General features: G+C 38.4%; 2 protein-coding genes across 2 annotated transcripts; one reads left to right on the top strand and one right to left on the bottom strand.

Annotated features, from left to right (window-relative positions):
- The first annotated feature begins 129 nt into the window (after positions 1-129).
- cib3 (calcium and integrin binding family member 3) lies at positions 130-7,531 on the top strand. The gene is made up of 6 exons (XM_088327092.1): positions 130-386; positions 2,281-2,315; positions 2,414-2,525; positions 5,336-5,483; positions 5,783-5,978; positions 6,777-7,531. The coding sequence occupies exons 1-6, from the start codon at positions 336-338 to the stop codon at positions 6,796-6,798; spliced, it is 564 nt and encodes a 187-aa protein (XP_088183218.1). The 5' UTR covers positions 130-335; the 3' UTR covers positions 6,799-7,531.
- LOC148373599 (ras-related protein Rab-8A-like) lies at positions 6,938-18,557 on the bottom strand. Its single transcript, XM_088327080.1, has 8 exons — positions 18,403-18,557; positions 17,277-17,337; positions 16,085-16,145; positions 14,143-14,220; positions 12,585-12,674; positions 9,820-9,885; positions 9,697-9,747; positions 6,938-9,604 (listed from the first exon to the last, which is right to left on the bottom strand). Exons 1-8 carry the CDS (start codon positions 18,524-18,526, stop codon positions 9,515-9,517), a joined length of 621 nt encoding a protein of 206 aa, XP_088183206.1. The 5' UTR covers positions 18,527-18,557; the 3' UTR covers positions 6,938-9,514.
- Between the last annotated feature and the right edge of the window lie 4,061 nt (positions 18,558-22,618).

Below are 22,618 nucleotides of genomic sequence, written 5' to 3'. Positions count from 1 at the left end.
GGGCGTCTGAGTGGAGCGTAACCCGAGCGGCGGCGGAGGCGTCGGCCCTGGACTGGCACCAAAGGAGCGTTTGATAGCTTTTGGCACAATGCTGAACGACAGCCCTTGTTCACTTTCAAAGGGAGCTGCCAGTCACAACAGAGGATAAACCATGTTATTAAGGGCAACCAAATGTGGTGCCCGACACATGATCTGCATCTAGCCGCCCCAACCTCCTCCTCACCTCCCTGCGCCCCTGGCGTCCTTTTGTCCCGCTATTTCATATCTCTTAGTGCCCACCAGGTGCCCTACAACAACGACAATGGAAACCAGGCTGAGCGTCTTCTTGTTCCAACATGGGGAATAAGCAGACCGTCTTCACCGCAGGCCAGCTGGACGCCTACCAGGTTGGTGCCACCAGTTTATTACATTTTTTAAAGTTTTTTGGATTTCTACTTTATTGGTGTACTTTATAAGTCAGCCACAATTACATGACAAGGGCATGACCAGTCTTAACAAAAATTTTCATTTGTAGGCATAAGCAACAGCACGAGTGATTAACAAAAACAGTTCTCGCAACATTTTCTGTACCACAAACCGGTTTAATGTCTGACAATAAGTCATCTATGTAATCATTAGACCACTAGGAATCTGGAATGACATAGGAAAGGGCATTATTTTTTCTCTCATCATTACATTATTTTAACTCACAGTACCACGGTATACAACACTGTTTTGGCTGAACTCTTTCCCACAATGCCCAATTACAATATTGTACATTGCGGCCTTGTGAGTAAAAATAGTTGATGAGATAAAATCGAATACCTTTCCTATGTCACCACAAATCCTAGTGAAGCAATGGTTAGAATTTGGTGCTCTTACCGCTGCAATCCGAGTTCAATTCTAGTATCATCCAATGCCGAGTAAATATGAACAGCGGTATCTGACGACTGATCAATGATTGCTCATATACAGGAATACGATACTGTAAAACCTTGTGTATGACATTCACTTAAACGTAGAATTGTTGTAAAAATGTGTGTGAACTCGAATAAAGTTGTTATAAGCATAAACATGTTTTTCTTTTTTTTTTCTTGGCCCAGTATCAATCCGCAGCCCGGTGGTTGCTGACCAATGATCAAAAATAAAGTTTTAAAAAATATATCAAGATAAACAAAAGAAAACCAGTAGAATTAAATATTTGAAATATTTTCTTTACATTTTAAACTTTACCTATTGTTTTTGCAGATTTTGAAATGTTAAAAGCTTTTCAAGAACAAAACCCTTTTTTTCAACAGTGAATGTACCTGTAAACTGTTACCTTTTCTTCAGTTAATGGCATTTTGGTTTAATAATTTGATTTCTTGTGAAAAGCAGGTAAGTAGTGGCAAGGTTGACACGGATGTTGCAGTTCCACTTTTGGCCAAGGATGGCAGCCATGAGTAGATGAGTGACAATATCCGCAAATCACTGTAATAATATGAAATGTGTGATCTTTTCAAATAGTTACCATGACAAAGGTTGCAATAGCTTAAGAGGAACGGCTTTACTTCATTACATGTTAAACTTGTTCTTTTACATTCGTGTTGTGAGACGGATGAAACAAGCCCTGGATTTGAGCAGATCCGTTGAGTGTTTTTTTTTTTTTTTACAAAATAATCCGGGCACAGATGAGGTACGGAACAAGGCTGTATGATTTACAAGTAGAAAGACCAACATGGCTGACAATCACTTTTACACTGGGAGGGCGGTCCCACAAACGAAACGAAAGAGCAAGCCCGAGTGGAAAATCCCTAAACAGGAGTCTTTTGTCCAAGCCGTTTCTAACAAGAACTGATATGACAGACTCAATCCCCTGGCGACAAAATAAAACATTTTTTTTTTCCGCTGGTTCGCGCCTTGGCCGAGTCATACCTAATTGGTATAATGGCGGCGCCCTCTGTTGGCTGCGGCTGCATCGGCGCGCTACAACGGGTCAGGTGTATCGACATTTCGTTCTGTGTACATTGTTACAAAGAATGACAATACAAAGGAAATTATTATTATTATTATTAACGTTTAACAAAGAAGCTGAGTAATAACAACCAAAATAAAAAGGCAAATAATTATGACATATCAAAAAATGAATTAAGAAGTTAATTATGCCAAATTAATAAAGAATTATAAATAACTGAAATAATAAAGAGGTCATGAATGAAGAAATCAGGACAATTGTGACGACATATGCAGTGAGACATATAAATTAGCTTTGCATGGAGGGAAATTCCCCTCTCTGAAATTTCTATTGTGACAACTTTCTAGGACTGTACATACTTTACAAGAAAAGAAATTCTCAGGTGAGTCAAAGTTGTCAGCTATATTCAATTATACAATCACCTCCACTGATACCAGTGGACCTGAGTAACATGCAGATGTTGTCCGGTATACTTTTCAGACTCTTCCACCGCTATCATGACCTGGCGCCGCAACTAGTGCCTCTGGACTACACGGAGCAGCCAGATGTGAAGCTACCATACGAGCTGATTGGCAGCATGCCCGAGCTCAAGGTGGCGAAACGCACTCGCTGCAACCCCGCCGTCCCTTCGTCTGCCTTCATTATTGATGAGCAATTCATCCAAAGAATTCTTTGAAAAGAGCGATGTTACCTGACTCCTTTGAAAACTCAAATAATACGCCTGGCGCCCAATTGCTAGGTCACATATCTCTCCATATAAAGTCTGCTTTATATGAAAATGGCTGACTGTTTGACCCCAAGCTCAAATCTTAAGCGTAAACTGAATTAAAACAGCTTCAAACCTACTCTAACTTAGCATTCTGAATGGCTTCACAACTTAAGAGTTGAAGCAGCTTTAAAGTTTTAACTCATAGGATTAAGTCAGTTTAAGCTTTAACTCAAGGTTGAGAGCCCTTGTTTTTACAGAAATCCACACCTTGCCTAGAATTATTAGGTTGAATTGTGGTGTTATAACTTGTTTTGAATGTAAAGTCCTTCTTAGTTTAGTTAGAATACACTTGAAATGAAAGTGACAATGAATGGTTTGTCAACAGATTTTTATAAAAGTCCACTTAATTAACACACTTTCCTTTAACGATGTCGGGAACTTGTTTAGATCGTTTCCTAAAATCCTCAATAATTACCCACATGGATGTCCAAATAATTTACAAGTTATCAAATCACACAGGGGGTTGCCGTGCTTTTTATTCAAGGCATCGAGAAGAAACACAAGATAGAAAGTAATTTACCAGAGTCTTTGTAACGCAGGGGTCTCTAACGTGGCTCCCACGTGCACCACGTACCCTGTTAAGAGCACCTGAATAGCTTGTAGACTAGTTGAAGAAATAGCTAACCTTTAATGGGTCAGCTATTTCCTAGGAAATTTTATTTCAAATTTGCGTGAAAAATTATTGACACAATCACGGTGGATGCTTATTTTAACCCTACTTCTAATAATTACAACCTGGTACTAACATAATAATGACGTAAGAACATTGTAATAACATAGGATGCTACTTTGGTAATACCTTTTAAACTGGCAGCAATTCACTCTAATCACTAACAAAAAAGTATCCCCCGGATTTGAAAATGTTGGTGACCCCTGGTGTATCAGATCATAACTGAAGTGGAGAGAGCACAGCTGTGTGTCACCTGCATTTTAAGGTACCACTGAGGAATAGCATCCTCCGTGTTTTGTATTTATACCTTGTTTCTGAGGGGCGAAGTCGAACAAAACAAGAGCTGGAGATGAGCACTTTCTTCGAAGGTTTTATTACGGAATATTCTGAGCATAAATGAGCTACACAACAATGGCTTTAGGACTTGTGTGAAAAGTGAGGTGGTTTACCATCATTTTTATACAAAAGAAGGCAGTGCACAAGCTAAATGTAAATCTTTTAGAAAGCTTAACATTAAAAGGGTACACAGGCAGTGTTCCCTCTGAGCTGCGCGCGTGGGCAATTGCGCACTGCTCGCACATTCTCGGCGCACAAGATAATCTAGCCAGCGCACAAAAATGAGGGCTCAAAATTACTTAATAAGAAGCGACTTATGTCAAAGTTACAGTGCATGTAAAAATACACGGGTTCCCCTGACGTTGTGTCCTAAATGCGGTATTTTGAAGTCGAAAGAAGTTGAGTAAAGTTAGTAGAGTATGTCGAGAACCGGCTTCTTCGGCTCGGCTCAATAAAAAGGATCCTAAATGGCTCTTCAGGTTGTTTTTGCTTCTTTAATCCCAACATGACAAAATATTAAGTAAAATTATGCACAAAATGACTGCAAGGAAGAGGGGATAGAACAAAAAAGAAAAAAAAATACCAAAAAAGAAACAAAAGGAAGAGAAAAAAAGAAGGAAATATTTAGAAAAAAAACAGAAAAAAAGAAAAAAAAGAAATGTATGAAAAAAGTAAATAGATAACAAAAAGAAAAAAAAGTAACAGCTCGGAAAAAATAAACACGATGAGATTTTTTTTAAAGGAATTTTTAAAAAAGTAGAAAAAAAACACAGAAAAAAAGAATACAAAGTTTGTGTTGCATTCAAATAATTTCCAATTATATCAAGTGAATCGTGTTGCCAATATTGTACTTCCACTAAAAAATGGGATGAAGTACAGTTCTGTATCTTATAACCGACTAAATAAGCCCCCCAAAATGTTAATATTATGGGACAAAATATATCAGGAAATCAAAAGAAATGGATATCTTGTGAAAGAATTGTAAGAACAAACGACGTTTGTAGGCCGTACAACCTTTGCAATAGTACATGAGTCAATTCATTCAAAAGAGAAAAATAATTTTGCATTGCCGGAAACTCATCAAAATGTAACTTGATATGAAGTTTTGGACATGTTTGATAATTAATTATCTTGCCACACTTGGGATTATGGTGGCTCACTGTTGTTTCAACAATGGTCACCGACTTTGTGTGAACACTCAGACCTGTGGAAAATTAGAGGGAACATTGCCCACAGGTAAGTACAGCACGATATTACTGACGATCGCTTCATCATCCTTGGAGAAATCTTATGTAGACTGCTCAACATTTGCCAAAAGTAATCAATAGTTTTTTTGGTAATAGAGGAAAGCTGGAATTCTTGAGCTGATTACATGTTGATGTTTTCTGGCTCTCATTGTGTATTCCACTCAAAGTAGTACGGTGATAGATCATACGACGGTCCCCTTCGCAATCTAAAATAAAACCCAACTGAAGTAATATAATGGCAACCAAATAAACCTATAAGTTATAAATGAAGAAAATATTTAGACATGACAAATTATGGACAGTGACATATAATAATCTTACAACAAAAGGTGGATATCAACAAAGCTAACCATTTAACGTCGTGTCCTCTGCCTGCACAGGACAACCCGTTCCGCCAAAGAATTGCTGAGGTTTTCTCAGAGGACGGCCAGGGAAACATGACGTTGGACGACTTCCTTGACATGTTCTCAGTCCTGAGTGAAATGGCACCGCGAGATCTCAAAGCATACTATGCTTTTAAGATATACGGTAATTGAGAAAGACATTGCGAAGAATGTACTTGTATGAGCAAACCTTTAACTTATACCGATGAGGACGTTTTTAACATGAACATGTAACATAAATGGCTTCTCAAATGCTTAGGCAGTCAAACATCTTAACAGCTCTACTGCCTCATGAGATTGCTTTGTCATAGTAGCAGTCATATGGTCATTAAAAGCTGGGTCGCTTAAAACATAGTAACCGTTCAAACCAACAGTGCTTTTCAGCAACGTATCCAGGACGAATATTGACCCGCACAACTTTTTACCTCCATTCTCAATGGGAAGATTTCAACGACGATGACTTCATTTGCAAGTGGGACTTGGAGAAGACGTTGAACAAATTGACGCGCAACGAGCTGACCGAGGAGGAGGTGCGCATGGTGTGCGAGAAGGTTCTGGACGAGGCCGACATGGACAATGACGGACGGTTGTCTTTGGAGGACTTTCAACATATGATCGTCCGTGCACCAGACTTCCTCAGGTGAGTCAATATAAACAGTACAAATCATTGTGAAATCAAATGACTGTAAATAGCAGCAGTTTAGCAAAAGGGAAAACATTTGAGGGGGAAAAATCTCGTGAACACTGCAAATTCTAGTTAGCAGGCAAACATAATCCTGAAAAGTACACAATTATGTAGAGAACCCATTGCTCACCCCTCACTAAACTATTAGTGATTACACACATTTTGTGTATACATACATACATTATATATATATATATATATATATATATGGGCCGCACGGCGGAGCAGTGGTTAGCACGTGTGCGGCGCAGTTCTGAGGTCATGAGATCCAACCTCCTGTGTGGAGTTTGCATGTTCTCCCCGTGCTTGTGTGGGTTTCCTCCGGGCACTCCGGTTTCCTCCCACATTCCCCAAAAAATTATGTCAGGTTAATTGTCCGGTCCAAATTGTCCCTAGGTGTGAATGAGCAAGCGAAATATCCCCCTCGAGCACCCCGGCGACCCTACTGAGGATATGTGATGCAGATAATGAATGAACTACATATATATATTACATATATATACACACACATACACATTATCTATATATAGTACTGCAACATTTTCTTTATCCTCTGTAAGGAGCAGATAAACTGTCTGCCTTAGAATGGCTAGAACAATTGGCATCCAGATAATTAAAAGTCTGACGGTAAAATCGGTGAAAATAATATCTGAAACAGGTACCAAATTTAAAAAATGTGTTGCATTTCTTACTTGATTACCGTAAGTGATACAGATCATTGATTTGCACTTTTATGGCATCTTGTGTCCACAGTACTTTCCACATACGAATATAAAGTAGGCAACTCAGCCATCACCAACAGATGGACTTTTGAATTCTTCTGGATGCAAACATTAACCTCCCTTCCCACTTGCCTCCTTCAAGTATAAAGTCTTTTAAGCGTACTACCAGCCAGAAAGGGGGGAAAAGAAGGTGGTTTGGTTTGCATTTTTATTGATGAAAAAAAGTAGACATCGCTCTACAAACTGCAGATACACATCTTCACCTTGGAAGTTGTACAGTACAATCGGTAATTGTTTTGTTATGTATTTCACAAAGTATTAAATGTATTTGAAGATATTGATGACCGTAAAAAAGAAAAGTAAATATCACCTTTGGTCTGTTTGTGCTGGATGTGTGGTTCATAAGACAAAAACGATGTAGGCCTCATCAAAGGTTACAATACTTTGAATTTTCCTGCAACTTAAAATCAAACTATCTTTGACCACTTTGCTATACTGTACTCATATTGTCGAAAATCCTGGCCCTCAAAATCCATTCATCCAACCCATTTTTCATGTCTCCATTTTTCACAAACAGCCCTGTAAAAGTGTGATAGGGAACCTGTTTATCAAATACGGAAAAGAAGTAGTAGGAAGTAGGGTTATGGCTCTCAAGGATCAGAGTTCTATTCCTCTGTTAAAAAGGCAGCCTGATCTTTTGCGTGTTGTGAAAATAAAGTGGTTGTATGCTATCCCGTACTGTCGTCGCAAATACAGTATACTTAATGGGATAGGTCACTTGCGTGATCATACTGTTCTGTGCAGAAGAACATCAGTGGGGAAGAAAATAGCGACAGACTGAACCCGCAAAACGTGAACAATGACACTATGTACCATATTGAAGATCTTACACATACACTTATTTCTTCTATTCCTTGCAGCAAACACTCTTCTGTAAAAAAATAAAAATCCTACTCAATTTTAGGTTAAAAAGTTTCTGAGTGCAAAAGAGTGGGAATACAGTGATACAACAGGAGGAAGAAATGTATCACTAATAACTCCCCGTTTTGATTGCATTGATTTTTCTACTTTGTATTTATACAAACAATGCTCCTTTTGTGGCTCAATGTCAACCAACATGAACATGAATCAAAGCGCACACACACGCAGGTCCAAGATTCACAATGCAGCCACAAGGATCTTAAAGACAAATGGATATGTTATATTAGGTGCAAGACAAAAGGTGCATGTGTTGAAAATCAGCTAAATACTATGGAGAACATTAAAACCATATGAAAACAGGCTTGAAATTGTTAGGTTAGCATTAAAAGGCATCCAACACTGCAGCTCTGACCCAAATGAAAGCACACAACCCAAAATATAACAAAATGCCGATTTGGGCTGCTTTGATACATAATACGAGTGCTCCTTTAAAATACTAATCAGGCCAGACTGTGATTTTAATCAAACATTCTATTAAAAAAAAAAATCTTTAATACAAACACCAACATTTAAAAAAAGATAAACAAATTAAATCTATTAGTTTCCCAATCAAGCAGGTTTTTTTTTTCAGTGCGTTATAAACTGTTTGCTCCATGAACATTGGAAGAAGGACATTATGCAATTATAGGAATTTACAGGTGATAAACCCCGATTACTATACGGGGATGACTAATTGTTGGTTTGAAGTATAATCACAAGGTGGCAAATGTTGCTTAGAAAGTAAGAGTTTGCCTAGTATTAATTGTTGTTGTGGATTAGAAATAATAAGCAGGAGAAAGGCAATAACTGAATACAGTAATGTAATCATTCTAAATGAGTAGATTTTAAGGTAAAATAATCTATTTTGCTGTGTTGAATGGCAGTTTTCAGGGAGAATTATTTGCACTGGTAAAAATGAATCAAATTACAGTATTTTGTGTGCTTTAAACACTCTGCTGTTGGGTTAAAGATTATTTAAAACTATTTAAAAAAAAAATGATGATTCATGAAACAAAAAGGGTACATTATGAATAGAAGCACATATTTAGCCCTTATCTAAAAGGAGACCAATCCAGCTGAGGCAACTGTTTGGATCTGTTTTCATATGCAAGCATTTCAGTGCTTAAATGCCAAAATATTTCACTTTAGTGTGTGAAATTGGATTTAGGAGATTATTTTAAAACGCTGCTACCTAATGTACTTTAAATTTGCAGCTGAATGACACCTAAACTGCATCTTCTAACAATGCATCTTTCAAGAGAGCTACTTGTAATATATCCTACTGAAGACAAAGAGTTTTCACATTTTAACAGTTCACATTAACATGTGAAACTGGCTTTGGGGGCAGACATTACAAAACAAACTGTACAATGTCAACGAAATGACAAAATACATTTTATGGGTTCCTACTAGTTAAAGACACCCCAGCCAAGATTAGAAGAGATACTGGCTTTGAGAGCTGAACCAGAATGGCCCCAACGTGGCCACTTTGCCTGAAATGCTTTATACCTGCTGCAAGATTAGACTGTCAGTATCTGGCAGTAATTGCATTCACTATGAACAAACAAAAGAAGAACAAAGAAATGATCTTTTCCGGTGGTTGACAAAATAAAAACGATGAGAAAAAACAACAGCACAGGTCTGTTATTTGCACAATATCTTGCTGTCCTCCTCCAAGTGGCTTGGAAGTCTTCAGCAATGTTCAGGCTGCAATGGAGAAGTGGAAACAGAAATACTGCTCCCGAGCAAGGAACCGTCCTATTTGAGCTTGGGCGGGTTTTATAGTAGGAAAAAAGGCCTCTGTGGTCCTCAAATGAGGCTGCAGTGGAAGAAGCTGCTCTTTTTTCGTTGCTCCAGAATCTTCACTCCTTGGTTGGTCCCCTGAGGTGTGTTCCCCTCCTGAAGCAACACAATTAATTGACACCAGCTATGTTTTCAAAATAACACCCATACAAGAAAACAATCGGTCCCACTCGAACTGTTCTTTTTACCATTTTTGTGTCCATTTTTGATTTAATGTCCCTGGCAAGTGTCAAGAAGGCCTGCAAGTAAGTAGAAACTGAATCAAACCTACATGTTCTTTTTATTTTTCTCACCGAAGATTTGAGACTCACACTCTCGACATTGATGTTGGCCTTGGCGCTCGTCTCCATGAACTTAATGCCATACTCCAAAGCAAGCTACAAGAACATTAAAGAAAACCACATAAGAAGGCTTCTTAATAAAACAAACCCAGAAAAAGACATTTGTACTGGATAAATGTATAACTAAAAGGTCATTGTGTAATATTTGACCTCTAGATGTTGCTGTATTGTGCATCGCAACTAAAAACAAGTGCTGCCAAGAAGCCTAAGAACTGCGGTGACTCAAAGTGACCAAACAGCAACATTCTTTTTCTTTTTTTTTTGCTTACAATAATGTCATCTCGCTCAAGTTATGTAAAATAAATACAAATTTCTCGACCTATGAGTACCGAGACAACTGTTCCCTCTAAGCTGCGTGTGTGCGCAATTGCGCACTACCCAGAGCTTTTCCAATCACAAGAAAATCTAGCCAGCTCACAAAAATGAGGGCTTGAAATGGCTAATTAAAAAGCGAATTAAGTCAAAGTTACAGTGCATGAAGGTAAAAATACACGGGTTTCCCTGACGCTGTGTTCTAAATGCAGTATTTGGAAGTCAATGTCAAAGTAGAACGAAGTTGAGTAAAGTCAGTAGAGTTTTTCGAGAACCGGCTTCTTCGGCTCGGCTCACTAAAGAGAACCAGCTCTTTCGGGTCCCAAACGGCTCTTCAGGTTGTTTTTGCTTCTTTAATCCCTACGCGACTAAATATTATGTAAAATTGTGTACAAAATGACTTAAAAGAAGGGGGGGAAATAGAACAAAAAAGAAAAAAAATACCAAAATGAAAAAGTAGTGAAAAGCTGAGAAAAAAAAAACAAAACAAAAGGAAAGAAAGAGAAAAAAAGAGCAGGAAAAATTCAGAAAAAAAGCCAGAAGAAAAGAAAGAAGCAAATAAAGGGAAAAATGAAATAAGAACAAAAAAGCAAGAAAAAAGTAACAGCTAGGAAAAAATAAACACAATGAGATTTTTTTAAAAAGGAATTTAAAAAAAAAGGAGAAACAAACAGGGAAAAAGAGGAAAAAGTTTGTGTTGCATTAAAATAATTTCCAATTATATCAAGTTAATCTTGTTGCCAACATTGTACTTCCACTAAAAAATGTAATTAAATACAGTTCTGTATCGTGCAGCCGACTAAATAAGCCCTCAAAAATGTATTATGCGACAAAAGATACCAGGAATAAAATAAATGGAAATCTTGTGAAAGAATTGAAAAAACAAATGACGTTTGTAGGCCCTGCAACCTTTGCAATCGTACATTACTCAATTCCTTCAAAAGTGAAAAATAATTTTGCATTGCCGGAAACTCAGCTATATGTAAGTGGGTATGTAAGTTTTGGACATGTTTGATAATGATTTAGTTGCCACACTTGGGGTTGCTGCTCACTATTGTTTCAAGCGTTGCTCACCGACTTTGTGTGAACGCTCAGACCCGTGGAAAATTAGAGGGAATATTGACCGAGACCCTTCCCTACTTTGTAAATCGGTTATTGCCGGTTCACTGCTTCGCGGATTTCGAATTGAATTTTCTTTATTGTCATTGATATCAACGTATCGTGGATTGTGTTCCCAACAGACAGCAGACAGCAAATGCTATCACAGGGGCAGGTTAGGAAAGGCTTTGTCTTAGGTGGGCTTGACTGTCTGTGAGCGCAACTGTGATGGGCTGGAGTATGCTGTTAGTAACCAGCAGGGCGGGTGCATAAAGAAAGTTGAAAAGAAATTCATCAACTGAATGGGACTCTGAGGAAAGTAATTATAAACGCAATACAACCTCCCCCCATGCGCAGAAGAGGACACATGAAGTCACACGCAATGCACTCATGTTCGCAAAAGTACTCATGTATATTAACAGCGGTGCGTTGTGCCCCCGAATATGAATTAAATTCAAAATTGAATGCTGTCCGTGTGGCGGGCTGGTAAATGGTCTGCAGCTTGACACTTACCCATTCACACACACACACAAACACACACACTCTCACACACCGATATTGGCGACATCCTGCTTATCGGGGGCATTAGAGGTTCAGTATCTTGCCCAAGGACACTCCAACATTTAACTCGGAGGAGCCAGGACCTTGCACTCCACCTCCTAAGCTACTGCCACCTTGAATGTAAAGGTTGTGACGTATTTGGAATCTGCAATGCCATGTTAGCTGTTCCGTGAGTTATAAAATAAACAAGTGTTCATCCTCCACAAATGTGTGATTCTCGTCCGTCGTGGTTGTTGAATTCTCCACTTCCTCCTACCCGGTCAAAGGCAGAATAGTGACGTCTGCCGCTTATTTTTGAATACCTCTCAAACGTTCACACAGCAGTCGCATTCCAAAAAGATCGGATACGTATCGGATTTAGGACAACATATGAAAGTGGCCTGGGTCTGGTGTGAAAAAAGCGGATATGTGCCGTACAGGCAGACTTTAACAGATCGGGTACAAGTCGTGTCCGTGCAATAAAATCAGATTTCTCTGCAGTAGCCGTAATGACCACTAGTAGGCACCACATAAAGACAAAGTCCTTTTAAGAAGTATAATATGCATTTGTTGTTTTAACTTTATAATGCGCGACAATTAAAGTCGACTGTGCGCGGCATCAAATGGCTTGAAGAGTTTTCTGATGTTGACAAACTGCAGCCAAATATCAAGCGAACTGAGTTTCTCCAATTTGCAGTCACACAGACCACAGAAAAATCAAAAACTTGAATCAGGTCACTAAAACCTCAAGGTATGATTTTATCATAATTAAGGTTGGTTCTTACCTTTTCACCCCTATCTTTGGACACTTGTCGCTTATTGTTGATGTCACATTTATTGCCAAGAACCATCTTTTCAACGTCAGATGTTGCATGCTTTAAGAAAAGGACAAAAATTGAATGTCAATAAATAACATTTCTTAAAAAAGGTCAAGCAATACATAATATGACAAGATCGGACTCTACATTCAAACAGATATGTTAAAGTGAATGACTGAATTTAAATCGTTCTGACGAAAACAGTACATTATAAGGTTATTCTGTTTTAATATTTCGGACCTGCAAAGGAGATTTCACAGGATGCTAAATCTTTATTTAGACTTTTATCGCGCAATCGTTAATTGTTTTGACTGTTACATCTTTATGGCTATCAGGCAATGCGTATGAGCTTTTATATCCACACCCACTGATCTGCTTTTATAACCTAGCAGATGTAAACTTGCAATAAAAAGGGTTAGGGCGAGGGACTTTAGAACCGACTTTCATATCTGAAAGCTTTTCTCTTTTTACTCCTTGCAAGTTCAAAATCCCTTGATTTATTCTCTCCTTATTTCGAGTGTCTACTAAACATTAAATGTAACATTACATATCTGCATAAAAAATCATTTCCAAGGGAAAAAGTTTAAAATATCACCAGATTCTACTTTGAAAAAAGATTGTTATTTCAGAACAAATAGGTAAGATCTGGTGCCCGGGTACAAAATGTTAATCATTAAGACTACTCTCGCGCGGATTCTTTTTATTTATATATTTTTTGTAACTATCCACTCATCGTGTGTTCTACGTGGAAGATCTAGGCAGCATTCACACTACTCAGCACGTGTGAGGTGCCGGGCGATCCGTGTCACGCCGAGGAGTGAGGTTGGGGTCGTAGTCGGAGCCGGCCAATTCACCTTTTCCCTCACAAATAAAATTGGGCGCTGTTCGGCGGAATTGTCGGACACTGAAGGCAGACACGTGGCGGGGTAGGGGGTGAGTAGTTGTTTTCAGAGACGGCTAAAATCATTGTTTCTACTCACAAATAAAATGTGAAAATTCAGGTTTACTTTTGGCCCGATCCCAAAAATTAAGTTAACCGGTCAGGTTCGGGCTGGTTCGGTCTTTTATACCCGCGGGCTGATTAGGGTGGGGCTGGCTTTTTAGGCCCAATCTTACCTCTAATCAGAGATTAAAATATATTTTGATAAGAAGGGGTATGAATCCGATCATATTGCAAGTGTCAGGACTCCTGTACATAATCGGGAAAAATATTTCAAAAAAATGTTTTCCCGTGTATGATTTAAAAAAAAAATGAAAATGTTAAATGCATCCTTTACTATGTGAATCTCTGAACTTTCTCGACAATGCTTTAAGTGACGGGAAAGATATACCAGGAAGTAAAAAGTAACAATGACATGCGGGAAAAGGTAGAGCATCTTGTGCGGTTGCCTGGCCTGTAAACTAGCCAAGGAGTTTTGTTCTTTTTTTGTTGTTACATGACATTGCAACATTACAAAATCAGAAACCCAAATTGGCAGTTAAAAAAACAACCTCTGAAGCAGGATAATAGAAAGGAAATAAATACCTCCTCTATGTTTCTCATCCAATTCTTGATATTTTCAAAAGACTTCTCGTTGGTGATATCATAGACAAGCATGATTCCCTGTAATTAAAAAAAAGTGGCCAAGGTTAATGAGGCTCCAAAAAAAAAACTTTGTGAACAAGAGACTAGCCTATTGATCAAATATAGCTTATCTTTTTTTCTCAAACAAGAAGTCGGCCCCGAAATGTTGAAGTTGCTCGCCATTAGTCTAAATGAGGCATTGAAATTAAAATTGTGTTGTGGAATGTTATTCTAAGAGAGAAATTCACTTTTTACCCATGTCATTAGGTCAACTATTTTGCCACAGGCTGAGACTTCAAAATACATTACCGTAAATTCCGGACTAGAAACCGCTACTTTTTTTCCCAAATGTTCAGCCCTGCGGCTTATTTAGTGAAGCGGCCAATTTATGTAATTTTTCAAACGGCCAAGAGCGGCACTCAAGTACAAAAGGTAAGATTTAGACCGGTGGAATTGTGCGCCGAGGTAGACTGATTCTGCATTCTCTTAGTTTACGTTCGAATTGCTCGTATGACAATGGTTTGTTCCAATTATGAGGAAAACGCCCTTGATGGCAACAGTTATAAGGAGAAAGCTGAAGACGGTTAAACGTGAATTTTGCAATTGCGGTACGGCTTTTTTTAACAGCTGCGCTTTATGCGTTGCGAGCGTGTTAGGAGTAGCGTGGTGGTACCTTTCACAGGCACGGTTTGGGATGAAAGTTATATTATTATTTTTATTAAAGCTTTGAAAACTCTCTCGGTGTACCGTCTTTCTTTGTAAATATGTGTAACCATGTATAATATGTATTTGCAACTGTATATTTTTGTAATGTATTTATTTTAGAGACTTCTTGTGATATGTTTTCTACGAGCGAATTAAAAAGAAGGGGCGGAGCAAACGCGGGCTGTCGGGAAGTGGGGTAAAGCTGAGTTAAATCTCTTTGTTGTTGCAGCGGACAATAGTGGATATATATTTTTCCCACCCTTAACTTTGGAAATATACATTTTTTACATTGGATTACTTTCAACGGGACCTGGACTTTAAAGGTTTGCATTCAATTCTAATTACCAGTATCATTTTCCGTTCATGTTGCCGATTGTGGTGGATGAAATGTGTACTATATCTGTAGTTACAATCGCAGCACCTAAAGTCAGGTTTGGGTTAAACGTTTGACTGTGTTACATGTTTAAATGTTGGAGCATGCAGCTTATATTCAGGTGGGGCTTGTGTAAGGACAAAACTAATTATGTCCGCAAAATGTGGTGCATGCGGCTTATAATCAGGAGCGCACAGGTGCGCTCTATAGTCCAGATTTTACGGTACTATTACTCAAGAGTAGGCCTGGGCAATAAAACGATAACGATAATCATCGTCACATAATTTTTGCCACCATAAATGAAAAAAAACTTCAAGACGGACAAAATGGGTAATAAAAAGATGAAGAATAGGACCCTGCATACCCACTAAAAGCATGATGAATGAGTTGTAGACAAGAGAGGCCGCCATCTTCAGTGGTTTGGAGTCATTTCGGCAACTTAAAAGTCTGACTTTTTTTTAAAACAGCGGCGAAGTGCACTGCAAATTTTGCAGACAACACATGCCAACCAGGATGGGCAACACATCAGACTTATTCCAGTATTTATAACGGTATCGCCCGCAACAATAAACTAAAGGAAAAACTATTCAATCAAGCGGGGCTGTGATGTGTACTCACCTGAGACGCAATTTTCAGTCATCAAAAGACAAGATATTTATCAACATAGATGAAACAAAAACACAATCACAACGTTTTCAATTTGTAGTGCATTGTTATAGGTGAATCAATTATTATTTTAAAAAAAAAACCTAAGGGAGAATCTTTCGCAGTTTTCACTTTTTGCATTAATAGGAGTGTTATTTCCCTCTTGGTGCAAATACAAACCATGGCTCCTCTATAGTAGGCTGTTGTTATTGTTCGAAACCGCTCCTGACCAGCTGTATCCCTGTGGAAAGGACAACATGAAAAGGGGTGATTAGCCAAGATACATTTCATTTGCATCACAAATAATCTATGGAATATCCAACACAACCTTCATAAAAAGAAAAAAATGCAGAGACAAGGAAAATATGACGTTTTTATCTGAATGTATGTTTTTTACTGCAAAACCTGTCTGGGACTATTGAAATGAACACAAAACCAGTATTGAATAGATTTGATTGCAACAGAACGGTATACCGTAAAGGTTAATTGCACCTTTCACCATGTAATGAAATTAAACTCCAATAAGTTGCTGAGAAGAACATAAACACATTATTTTAAACCACATTGGCTCAAATTAGAACACAATATTCCTTAAAGGTTTGCATGTTGGTTAAAATTTACATTAATTTAGCAAGACTATACCAGACACATTCTGCAAGTTACACCAATGTGGCTTTGTAGTAAAAATAAAGAGTGGGATTGAAACTGGTGTACCTGGAGTCCTTTCATAGATTGCGCATTATGAAACTTACTAAAATACCACCACAGAAACCATGGACAGTTAGACAAATGAAGGGAGTGTTACAGTATTTAGTAATTTATGGACTGATAAATGATTACTTTAAATACTTACGCTATGCATTATTTGATAAACATATTAAGGGAAATTAATAAGAGTTTCTTTAAACATTAGAGTTTATTGGGGTCGCTAGAAATATATTTTAAGGTTTGAAAGATCTTTTTTTCATCCTTTTGTGGGGTAGGGTTTTTTTTTTTTTTTAAATGTCTTTCCTGCAAGCTACAAGAAAAATAAATAAATAAATAAAAATACTCTTTTAAGGCACATGTTTATGTATCATATCATTGAAACGGACAGCTGTCTGTACGCAGCTAATACAATCCCCCCGCCAACCCCCCAAATAGGCCACAAACAAATGTGCTAGAAACAATAACTACGAAATGGTCTCCAGTCGTAAACGTTTATGGATGTATCAAATGAGTTACAAAATGAGTAAAATAATCCTGATTGTTGTCGGCTTGAAACAATCTAGCCAGTAAAAAACAGTAAGCTGTGCACTGTGTATTATTACAGTAGTTGCAAACAACACCAACACGACTATCATAATAACTATTATCAGGAGTCCAAACTTACCAGATTTGCAATTTAATCTTTTTACCGTCGAGCTCTATAGTCCTTATCTTGAAATCTATTCCTAGAGGTGCAATGGTATACATCAGTTTCAAAATGTCACATGACTCGGATAACGGAGCAGCAAAAGCATTTCGTGATCTTTGTCATTAGCCTCGAGAGTTACAGGTAACCAACTGCACACGATGACTTTATAATAATAATAATAATAACTGTCGGCTTTTACATACCCGTCAACCTGTACGGTTTTGCCGTACAAAGTACGTTTATGAAATCTGTACGGAAAAACGCAAATTTGTCAATTATGGGTACCATTCTGTATACACCGACTATCACGAAACAGCAAATCAATCAAGTCAAACGAGTTCGCCGCGGAAGCCTCTATCTCGGTATCGTTTTTTTTCGGCAAACAAAGCGAGCGGTTTGGTGTAGTGAAAGGAAGTCCGTCTCTTTTTAGAGAACCGGCTTTTTCGGCTCAACTCATTAAGGAGAGCCGGCTCTCAAGCGCCTCATTGCATTATATTACGAATTATTATGTTGTATAAAGAAGTTAAAAAAAAAAGGAAGTATAAAATGAGAAAATGAAAAAAAGACAGGCTTGTGGTTATCCCTTTAATCAGTATATTATCAACAATAATTTAATCCAGAAAATGAATTCATAATTTGAATAATAAATTGTATTATTCTACTTAATTATATTTGCATGTATTTTTTCATCCAAGCTACTTATTTTTTGAACTTTTTTTTTAATAATAAACCTCATTCATGTCGAGCAACTCAGGATCTCACAACAAAATGTTAATAAACAATATATATGATATAACGAAACACATGTACAATATAACATGTTAAACTACATAAAGAAACACGCTTGAAAAAAAAATATGGTGTAAGATTATTTTGTATTTTGTAAAGGAAAATTCGACAGTTTGTAAGGGCATGGAGCCGTGGAGGTTGACAGGTATGCTTTTAGTCAAATGTTATATTAACCACCTGTGAATTTCCGGGAGATAGCCTTACACATCAATCGCCATAGTCACAAAACGATCCCGTGTTATCCCCACCAACAAAATATACAACCGGTGGTTCACGTTTCAAACGTGTTTATTTGGGTCAACTTTTTCCGTACCTATTGTCGATATGAAGGTAGAATTGAAGGCGTCTTCTGAGAACCTGAACAGGACGCACGTCTTTCCGACTCCGGAATCGCCAATTAATAGCAGTTTAAACAAATAGTCGTACGTCTTCGCCATAGTTGTTGATATTGTGTGCGGAAGTGGCGCGCCCGCCGTGGCAGAATGTCTATGGTAGCCAAGAAAAAAACACAGCGACATCCTAACGGCGTGGAAGCTAACTGCAACTAAGGTTCAAAACCAAGTCATGTTTATTTGTATAAGGCCAAAAGGTCTCAAAGACCATCATCATTTCTGTATCTATATTCATCATTTTAAGTATTTAAATAAATAAATACACAATTAGTTGGATAAAAAATAAAATGGTTCCTTAAAAAAACTAAAAATAGAAATGATTTAAAATAAGTTACATAAATACGCAAAAACACAATTCAGTAAAATCGTTTCATTGAATAGTAAAGTTTCCGTGGAAACAGTTCCATAGAATTTCAAATATATAAAATAGAAAATGAATAGGGCAGCATGGCGGGAGCAGTGGTTAGCGCGTTTGCCGCACAGTTCTGAGGTCATGAGATCGAACCTCCTGTGTGGAGTTTGCATGTTCCCCCTGTACTTGCGTGGGTTTCCTCCGGGCACTCCGTTTTCCTCCCAAATTCCAAAAACATGCATGTCAGGTTATTTGGCTGGTACAAATTGTCCATAGGTGTAAATGGAGTAAGTTGTCTGTCTCTGTGTTCCCTGTGACTGGCTGGCAACCAGTTCAGGGTGTCCCCTGCCCACTGCCTGAAGATAGCTGGGATGGGCTCCAGCACCACCGCGACCCTACTGAGGATAAGCGGTGCAGATAATGGATCGATGGATGGAAAATAAATGAATCAATCTTTTTTGAGCCGAGGCACTCTTTTTCCCTTAAATAATCACAAAGCTCAACGTCCGCCAAAAATGTCATAAAAAAATATTGCCTAAATTATCATGGTGCCTAAATTGAAAGTATAAAGATTTTCTTTGTGGTTACTTTGGCTCAGTAGGTAATACAGGTTATTCATTTTAGTTAATCGTATTGTGGTAATATTGAAAATGGCTATGCTTTTAACATGTTTTGACCTGTAATTTTAACCTGTAATTTTATAACATTCTGTGTTTTGCTGCTGTTGGTGTCGGTGGATTTGTTCAGACCGAGGACAATCGACTTTGGCCTGGACGGATCTATTGACACTAACAAAGATGTTATATAATGAAATTGTGAATATGTTTGATTTTTGAGAAGGTTTGTTCAAACCTCACTTTGTGTTTGCTGTTAAAAACGTAATATTGGAATATAATATTGTGAATGTGCTTAATTGCTGTTGAGATTGTCATGATTGTTTTCTGTTTTTAGTGTCAATAAATTTGTTCAAACCAAAAAAATGTATTTGTTAACAGTAGCATTTTGTACATAATTACGTACTTGTGTGTAAAAAAAATGCTACTTTTAAAAACAAAAGTCATCACAAAAGGTTCAACAAATTAGGTACAGTCCACCGCAACAACACAGAAGGAATTTCACGGAGTGTTTGTAAATCTGCTTCAGTGCTGCGTCACGATCTCCGTATTCATACGCCTTTCCCTTCAGCCTCAAACAATTAACATGCGGCACACTAGGGAGTGCTTAACTGAATTGAATTGTCCAATGTCATTGATATCAACATAATGAAACATTGTATGCAATGACATTGGACATTGATCACCAGGGTAAACAAGTACAGTATGACGACTTTGAAGAAAGAAAAGATGAAATACGTATCAGGGTAAAAGACAGAAAGTAAACGAAACACAACGTTGTGCTTAGGGACTAACATCAGTATAAAATCAGTTTCCACTGCTACGCAGATGACACTCAACTATATCTTCCGTTGGAGGAATCTGCCACACTAAATTGTGGAAATTTGGAGGACTGCCTCACTGAGATAAAAGAGTGGATGCCACTCAATTTCTTGCTTCTTAACTCTGAAAAGACCGAAATGTTAGTTATTGGTCCATTTAAATGCCGTGACTAATTTTCAAGAACTTCTGTAAACATTGACAAATGTCACATCACACAGAGTGACTCAGTTAAAAATGTAGGTGTCATATTTGACCCGATCTGTTCTTTTAAACACACGAGAAGAAAACTACTAGAACCGCTTTCTTCCATCTTCGCAACATTGCTAAAATTCGTCCAATGCTGTCTCCGTTGGATGCGGGGATTATAACTCACCCGTTTGTTACGTCCCGTCTCGACTACTGTAATGCACTACTCTCTGGTCTCCCGAAGTCCAGAATCAAGAGTCTTCAGCTGTTACAAAATGCTGCAGCGAGGCTTTTAACTAGGACAAGAAAGTCTGATCACATTATGCCGATTTTAGCTAACCTACATTGGCTCCCTGTAAGCCTAAGATGTGATTTCAAGGTTATCTTGGTATTATACAAAATCATACATGGACTTGCTCCCTCATATCTTTCAGATTTGATTTCCCCATATGTTCCGGTCCGAAGCCTTCGTTCTATAAGCGCTGGTCTACTGGTGATCCCAGGAGCCAAGAAGTGTTCCGCAGGTTCGAGAGCATTCTCCATCCGGGCACCGGTGCTGTGGAATAATAATAATAATAATAATAATAATTTCCTTGTATTGTCATTCTGTGTAACAATGTACACAGAACGAAATGTCGATTGCACCTGACCCGTTGTAGCGAGCCGATGCAGCCGCAGCCAACAGAGGGCGCCGCCGACCACTTTTTAAGTCTTAGGAATGACTCGGCCGGGGCGCGAACCACCGACCTCCCAGTCTCAAAGCGGGCGCCTTACCATCTAGGCTACTGAGCTCTTCCCCCTGAGATCCGATGTGCAACCTCAGTGGAAATGTTTAAATCTAAGCTTAAAACACACTTCTACTCTATAGCATATGAATAACCTATATTTTTTGTTGACAATATTTCTGTATCTGTGTTATTTGTAATTGCAACATCCATTGCAACCTGGTCATACTGAAAGAGGGATTACCACATGTGCGGTCCCTTCTCAAGGTGTCTTCATTTTCCTCATGTGGACGTTTTTGAGTTTTTCCTTGCCCTCATGTTGGTTCCAGATCAGGGGATGGTGTGATAATAGTCTGAAATAATAGTCTGTGCAATAACCTGTGCAGCCCTTTGAGACTATTTGTGATTAAGGGCTATACAAATAAAAATGACTTGACTTAAGTTATCGCAACCCAGTGTTGTGCCCAATTTCCACTACCCTGCAGAATCTCACTCCCCGTCACGTGAACATGCACACGTTTTTTTTTTCTCTGCTTCTCAGCATTTCACTTACGACAGAACGAGTGTCGCGTCTGTATATATTTATTAAGAAATATTAAAGGGCGTGATCATCACAAAAAGTGATTCTGCTCTCCTCTATGTGTTTATTTGGACATATTGTGAACGTCACCAACACCGGCATACAGCAGTTGCACACAAGTTGGCTTTATATAGTGTATTGTAGTAGCCTTATTGTAATGCATGTTTATAGTGTTCTATAGTAGCCTTAATGTAATGCATCATTATTTTACTTTGTTGTTCACTGATCGCTGTATCCAGGGCACATTTGCGAATGAGTCCCTGGTTTCATTGGGTTTACCCGTGTAAACTAATGTTTGAATTGAATTTAAAATCTGTATCCCCTATCTACTCTTTGCAAAGTAATGAACACTTTAAACCTATTGTGTTGTGTGGCTTTGGGAGATCACAGTGGAATACCACACTTAGTGATGTGTTTCCAAATAGGCGCGCTAAAAATGAAGTTATGTTTTTATTATTATGATAATTATTACTATTACCAATATTGATAATGATGATCCATCCATCTATTATCTGCACTGCTTATCCTCAGTAGGGTCGCAGGGGTGCTGGTGCCCATCCCAGCTATCTTTGGGCTGTGGGCAGGGGACACCCTGAACTGGTTGCCAGCCAGTCACAGGGAACACAGAGACAGACAACTCACTCCATTTACACCCATGGACAATTTGGACCAGCCAAGTAACCTGAGATGCATGTATTTGGAATGTGGGAGGAGACCGGAGTGCCCGGAGGAAACCCAAGCAGGCACGGGGAGAACATGCAAACTCCTCATGGGGAGGTTGCAGTAGCTGGACTAGAACCCTGAACCTCTGCACTTTGGAGCTGTGCGCTACCGTGCTGCTCATAATAATTATAATTA

The sequence above is a fragment of the Urocampus carinirostris genome, chromosome 1, assembly GCF_059441175.1.
Source record: "Urocampus carinirostris isolate Australia breed hairy pipefish chromosome 1, RoL_Ucar_1.0, whole genome shotgun sequence".
In the NCBI taxonomy this organism is placed as follows: Eukaryota; Metazoa; Chordata; class Actinopteri; order Syngnathiformes; family Syngnathidae; genus Urocampus; species Urocampus carinirostris.
The sequence above is the reverse complement of the archived record's forward strand: the minus strand, read 5'-3'. Positions and strand labels throughout refer to the sequence as shown.

What these genes read in the sequence shown, in the direction of transcription:
- LOC148373599 (XM_088327080.1), bottom strand. Translation starts at nt 18,526, where the DNA reads ATGGCGAAGACGTACGACTATTTGTTTAAACTGCTATTAATTGGCGAT. An exon ending in CCTACTATAGAGGAGCCATG is followed by an intron (nt 14,221 to 16,084) that starts GTTTGTATTTGC and finishes TTTTAATTACAG; the next exon opens with GGAATCATGCTTGTCTATGA. An exon ending in CCAAAGATAGGGGTGAAAAG is followed by an intron (nt 9,886 to 12,584) that starts GTAAGAACCAAC and finishes ATGTTCTTGTAG; the next exon opens with CTTGCTTTGGAGTATGGCAT.
- cib3 (XM_088327092.1), top strand. Translation starts at nt 336, where the DNA reads ATGGGGAATAAGCAGACCGTCTTCACCGCAGGCCAGCTGGACGCCTAC. An exon ending in CTATGCTTTTAAGATATACG is followed by an intron (nt 5,484 to 5,782) that starts GTAATTGAGAAA and finishes CTCAATGGGAAG; the next exon opens with ATTTCAACGACGATGACTTC. An exon ending in CGTGCACCAGACTTCCTCAG is followed by an intron (nt 5,979 to 6,776) that starts GTGAGTCAATAT and finishes TTGTGTCCACAG; the next exon opens with TACTTTCCACATACGAATAT.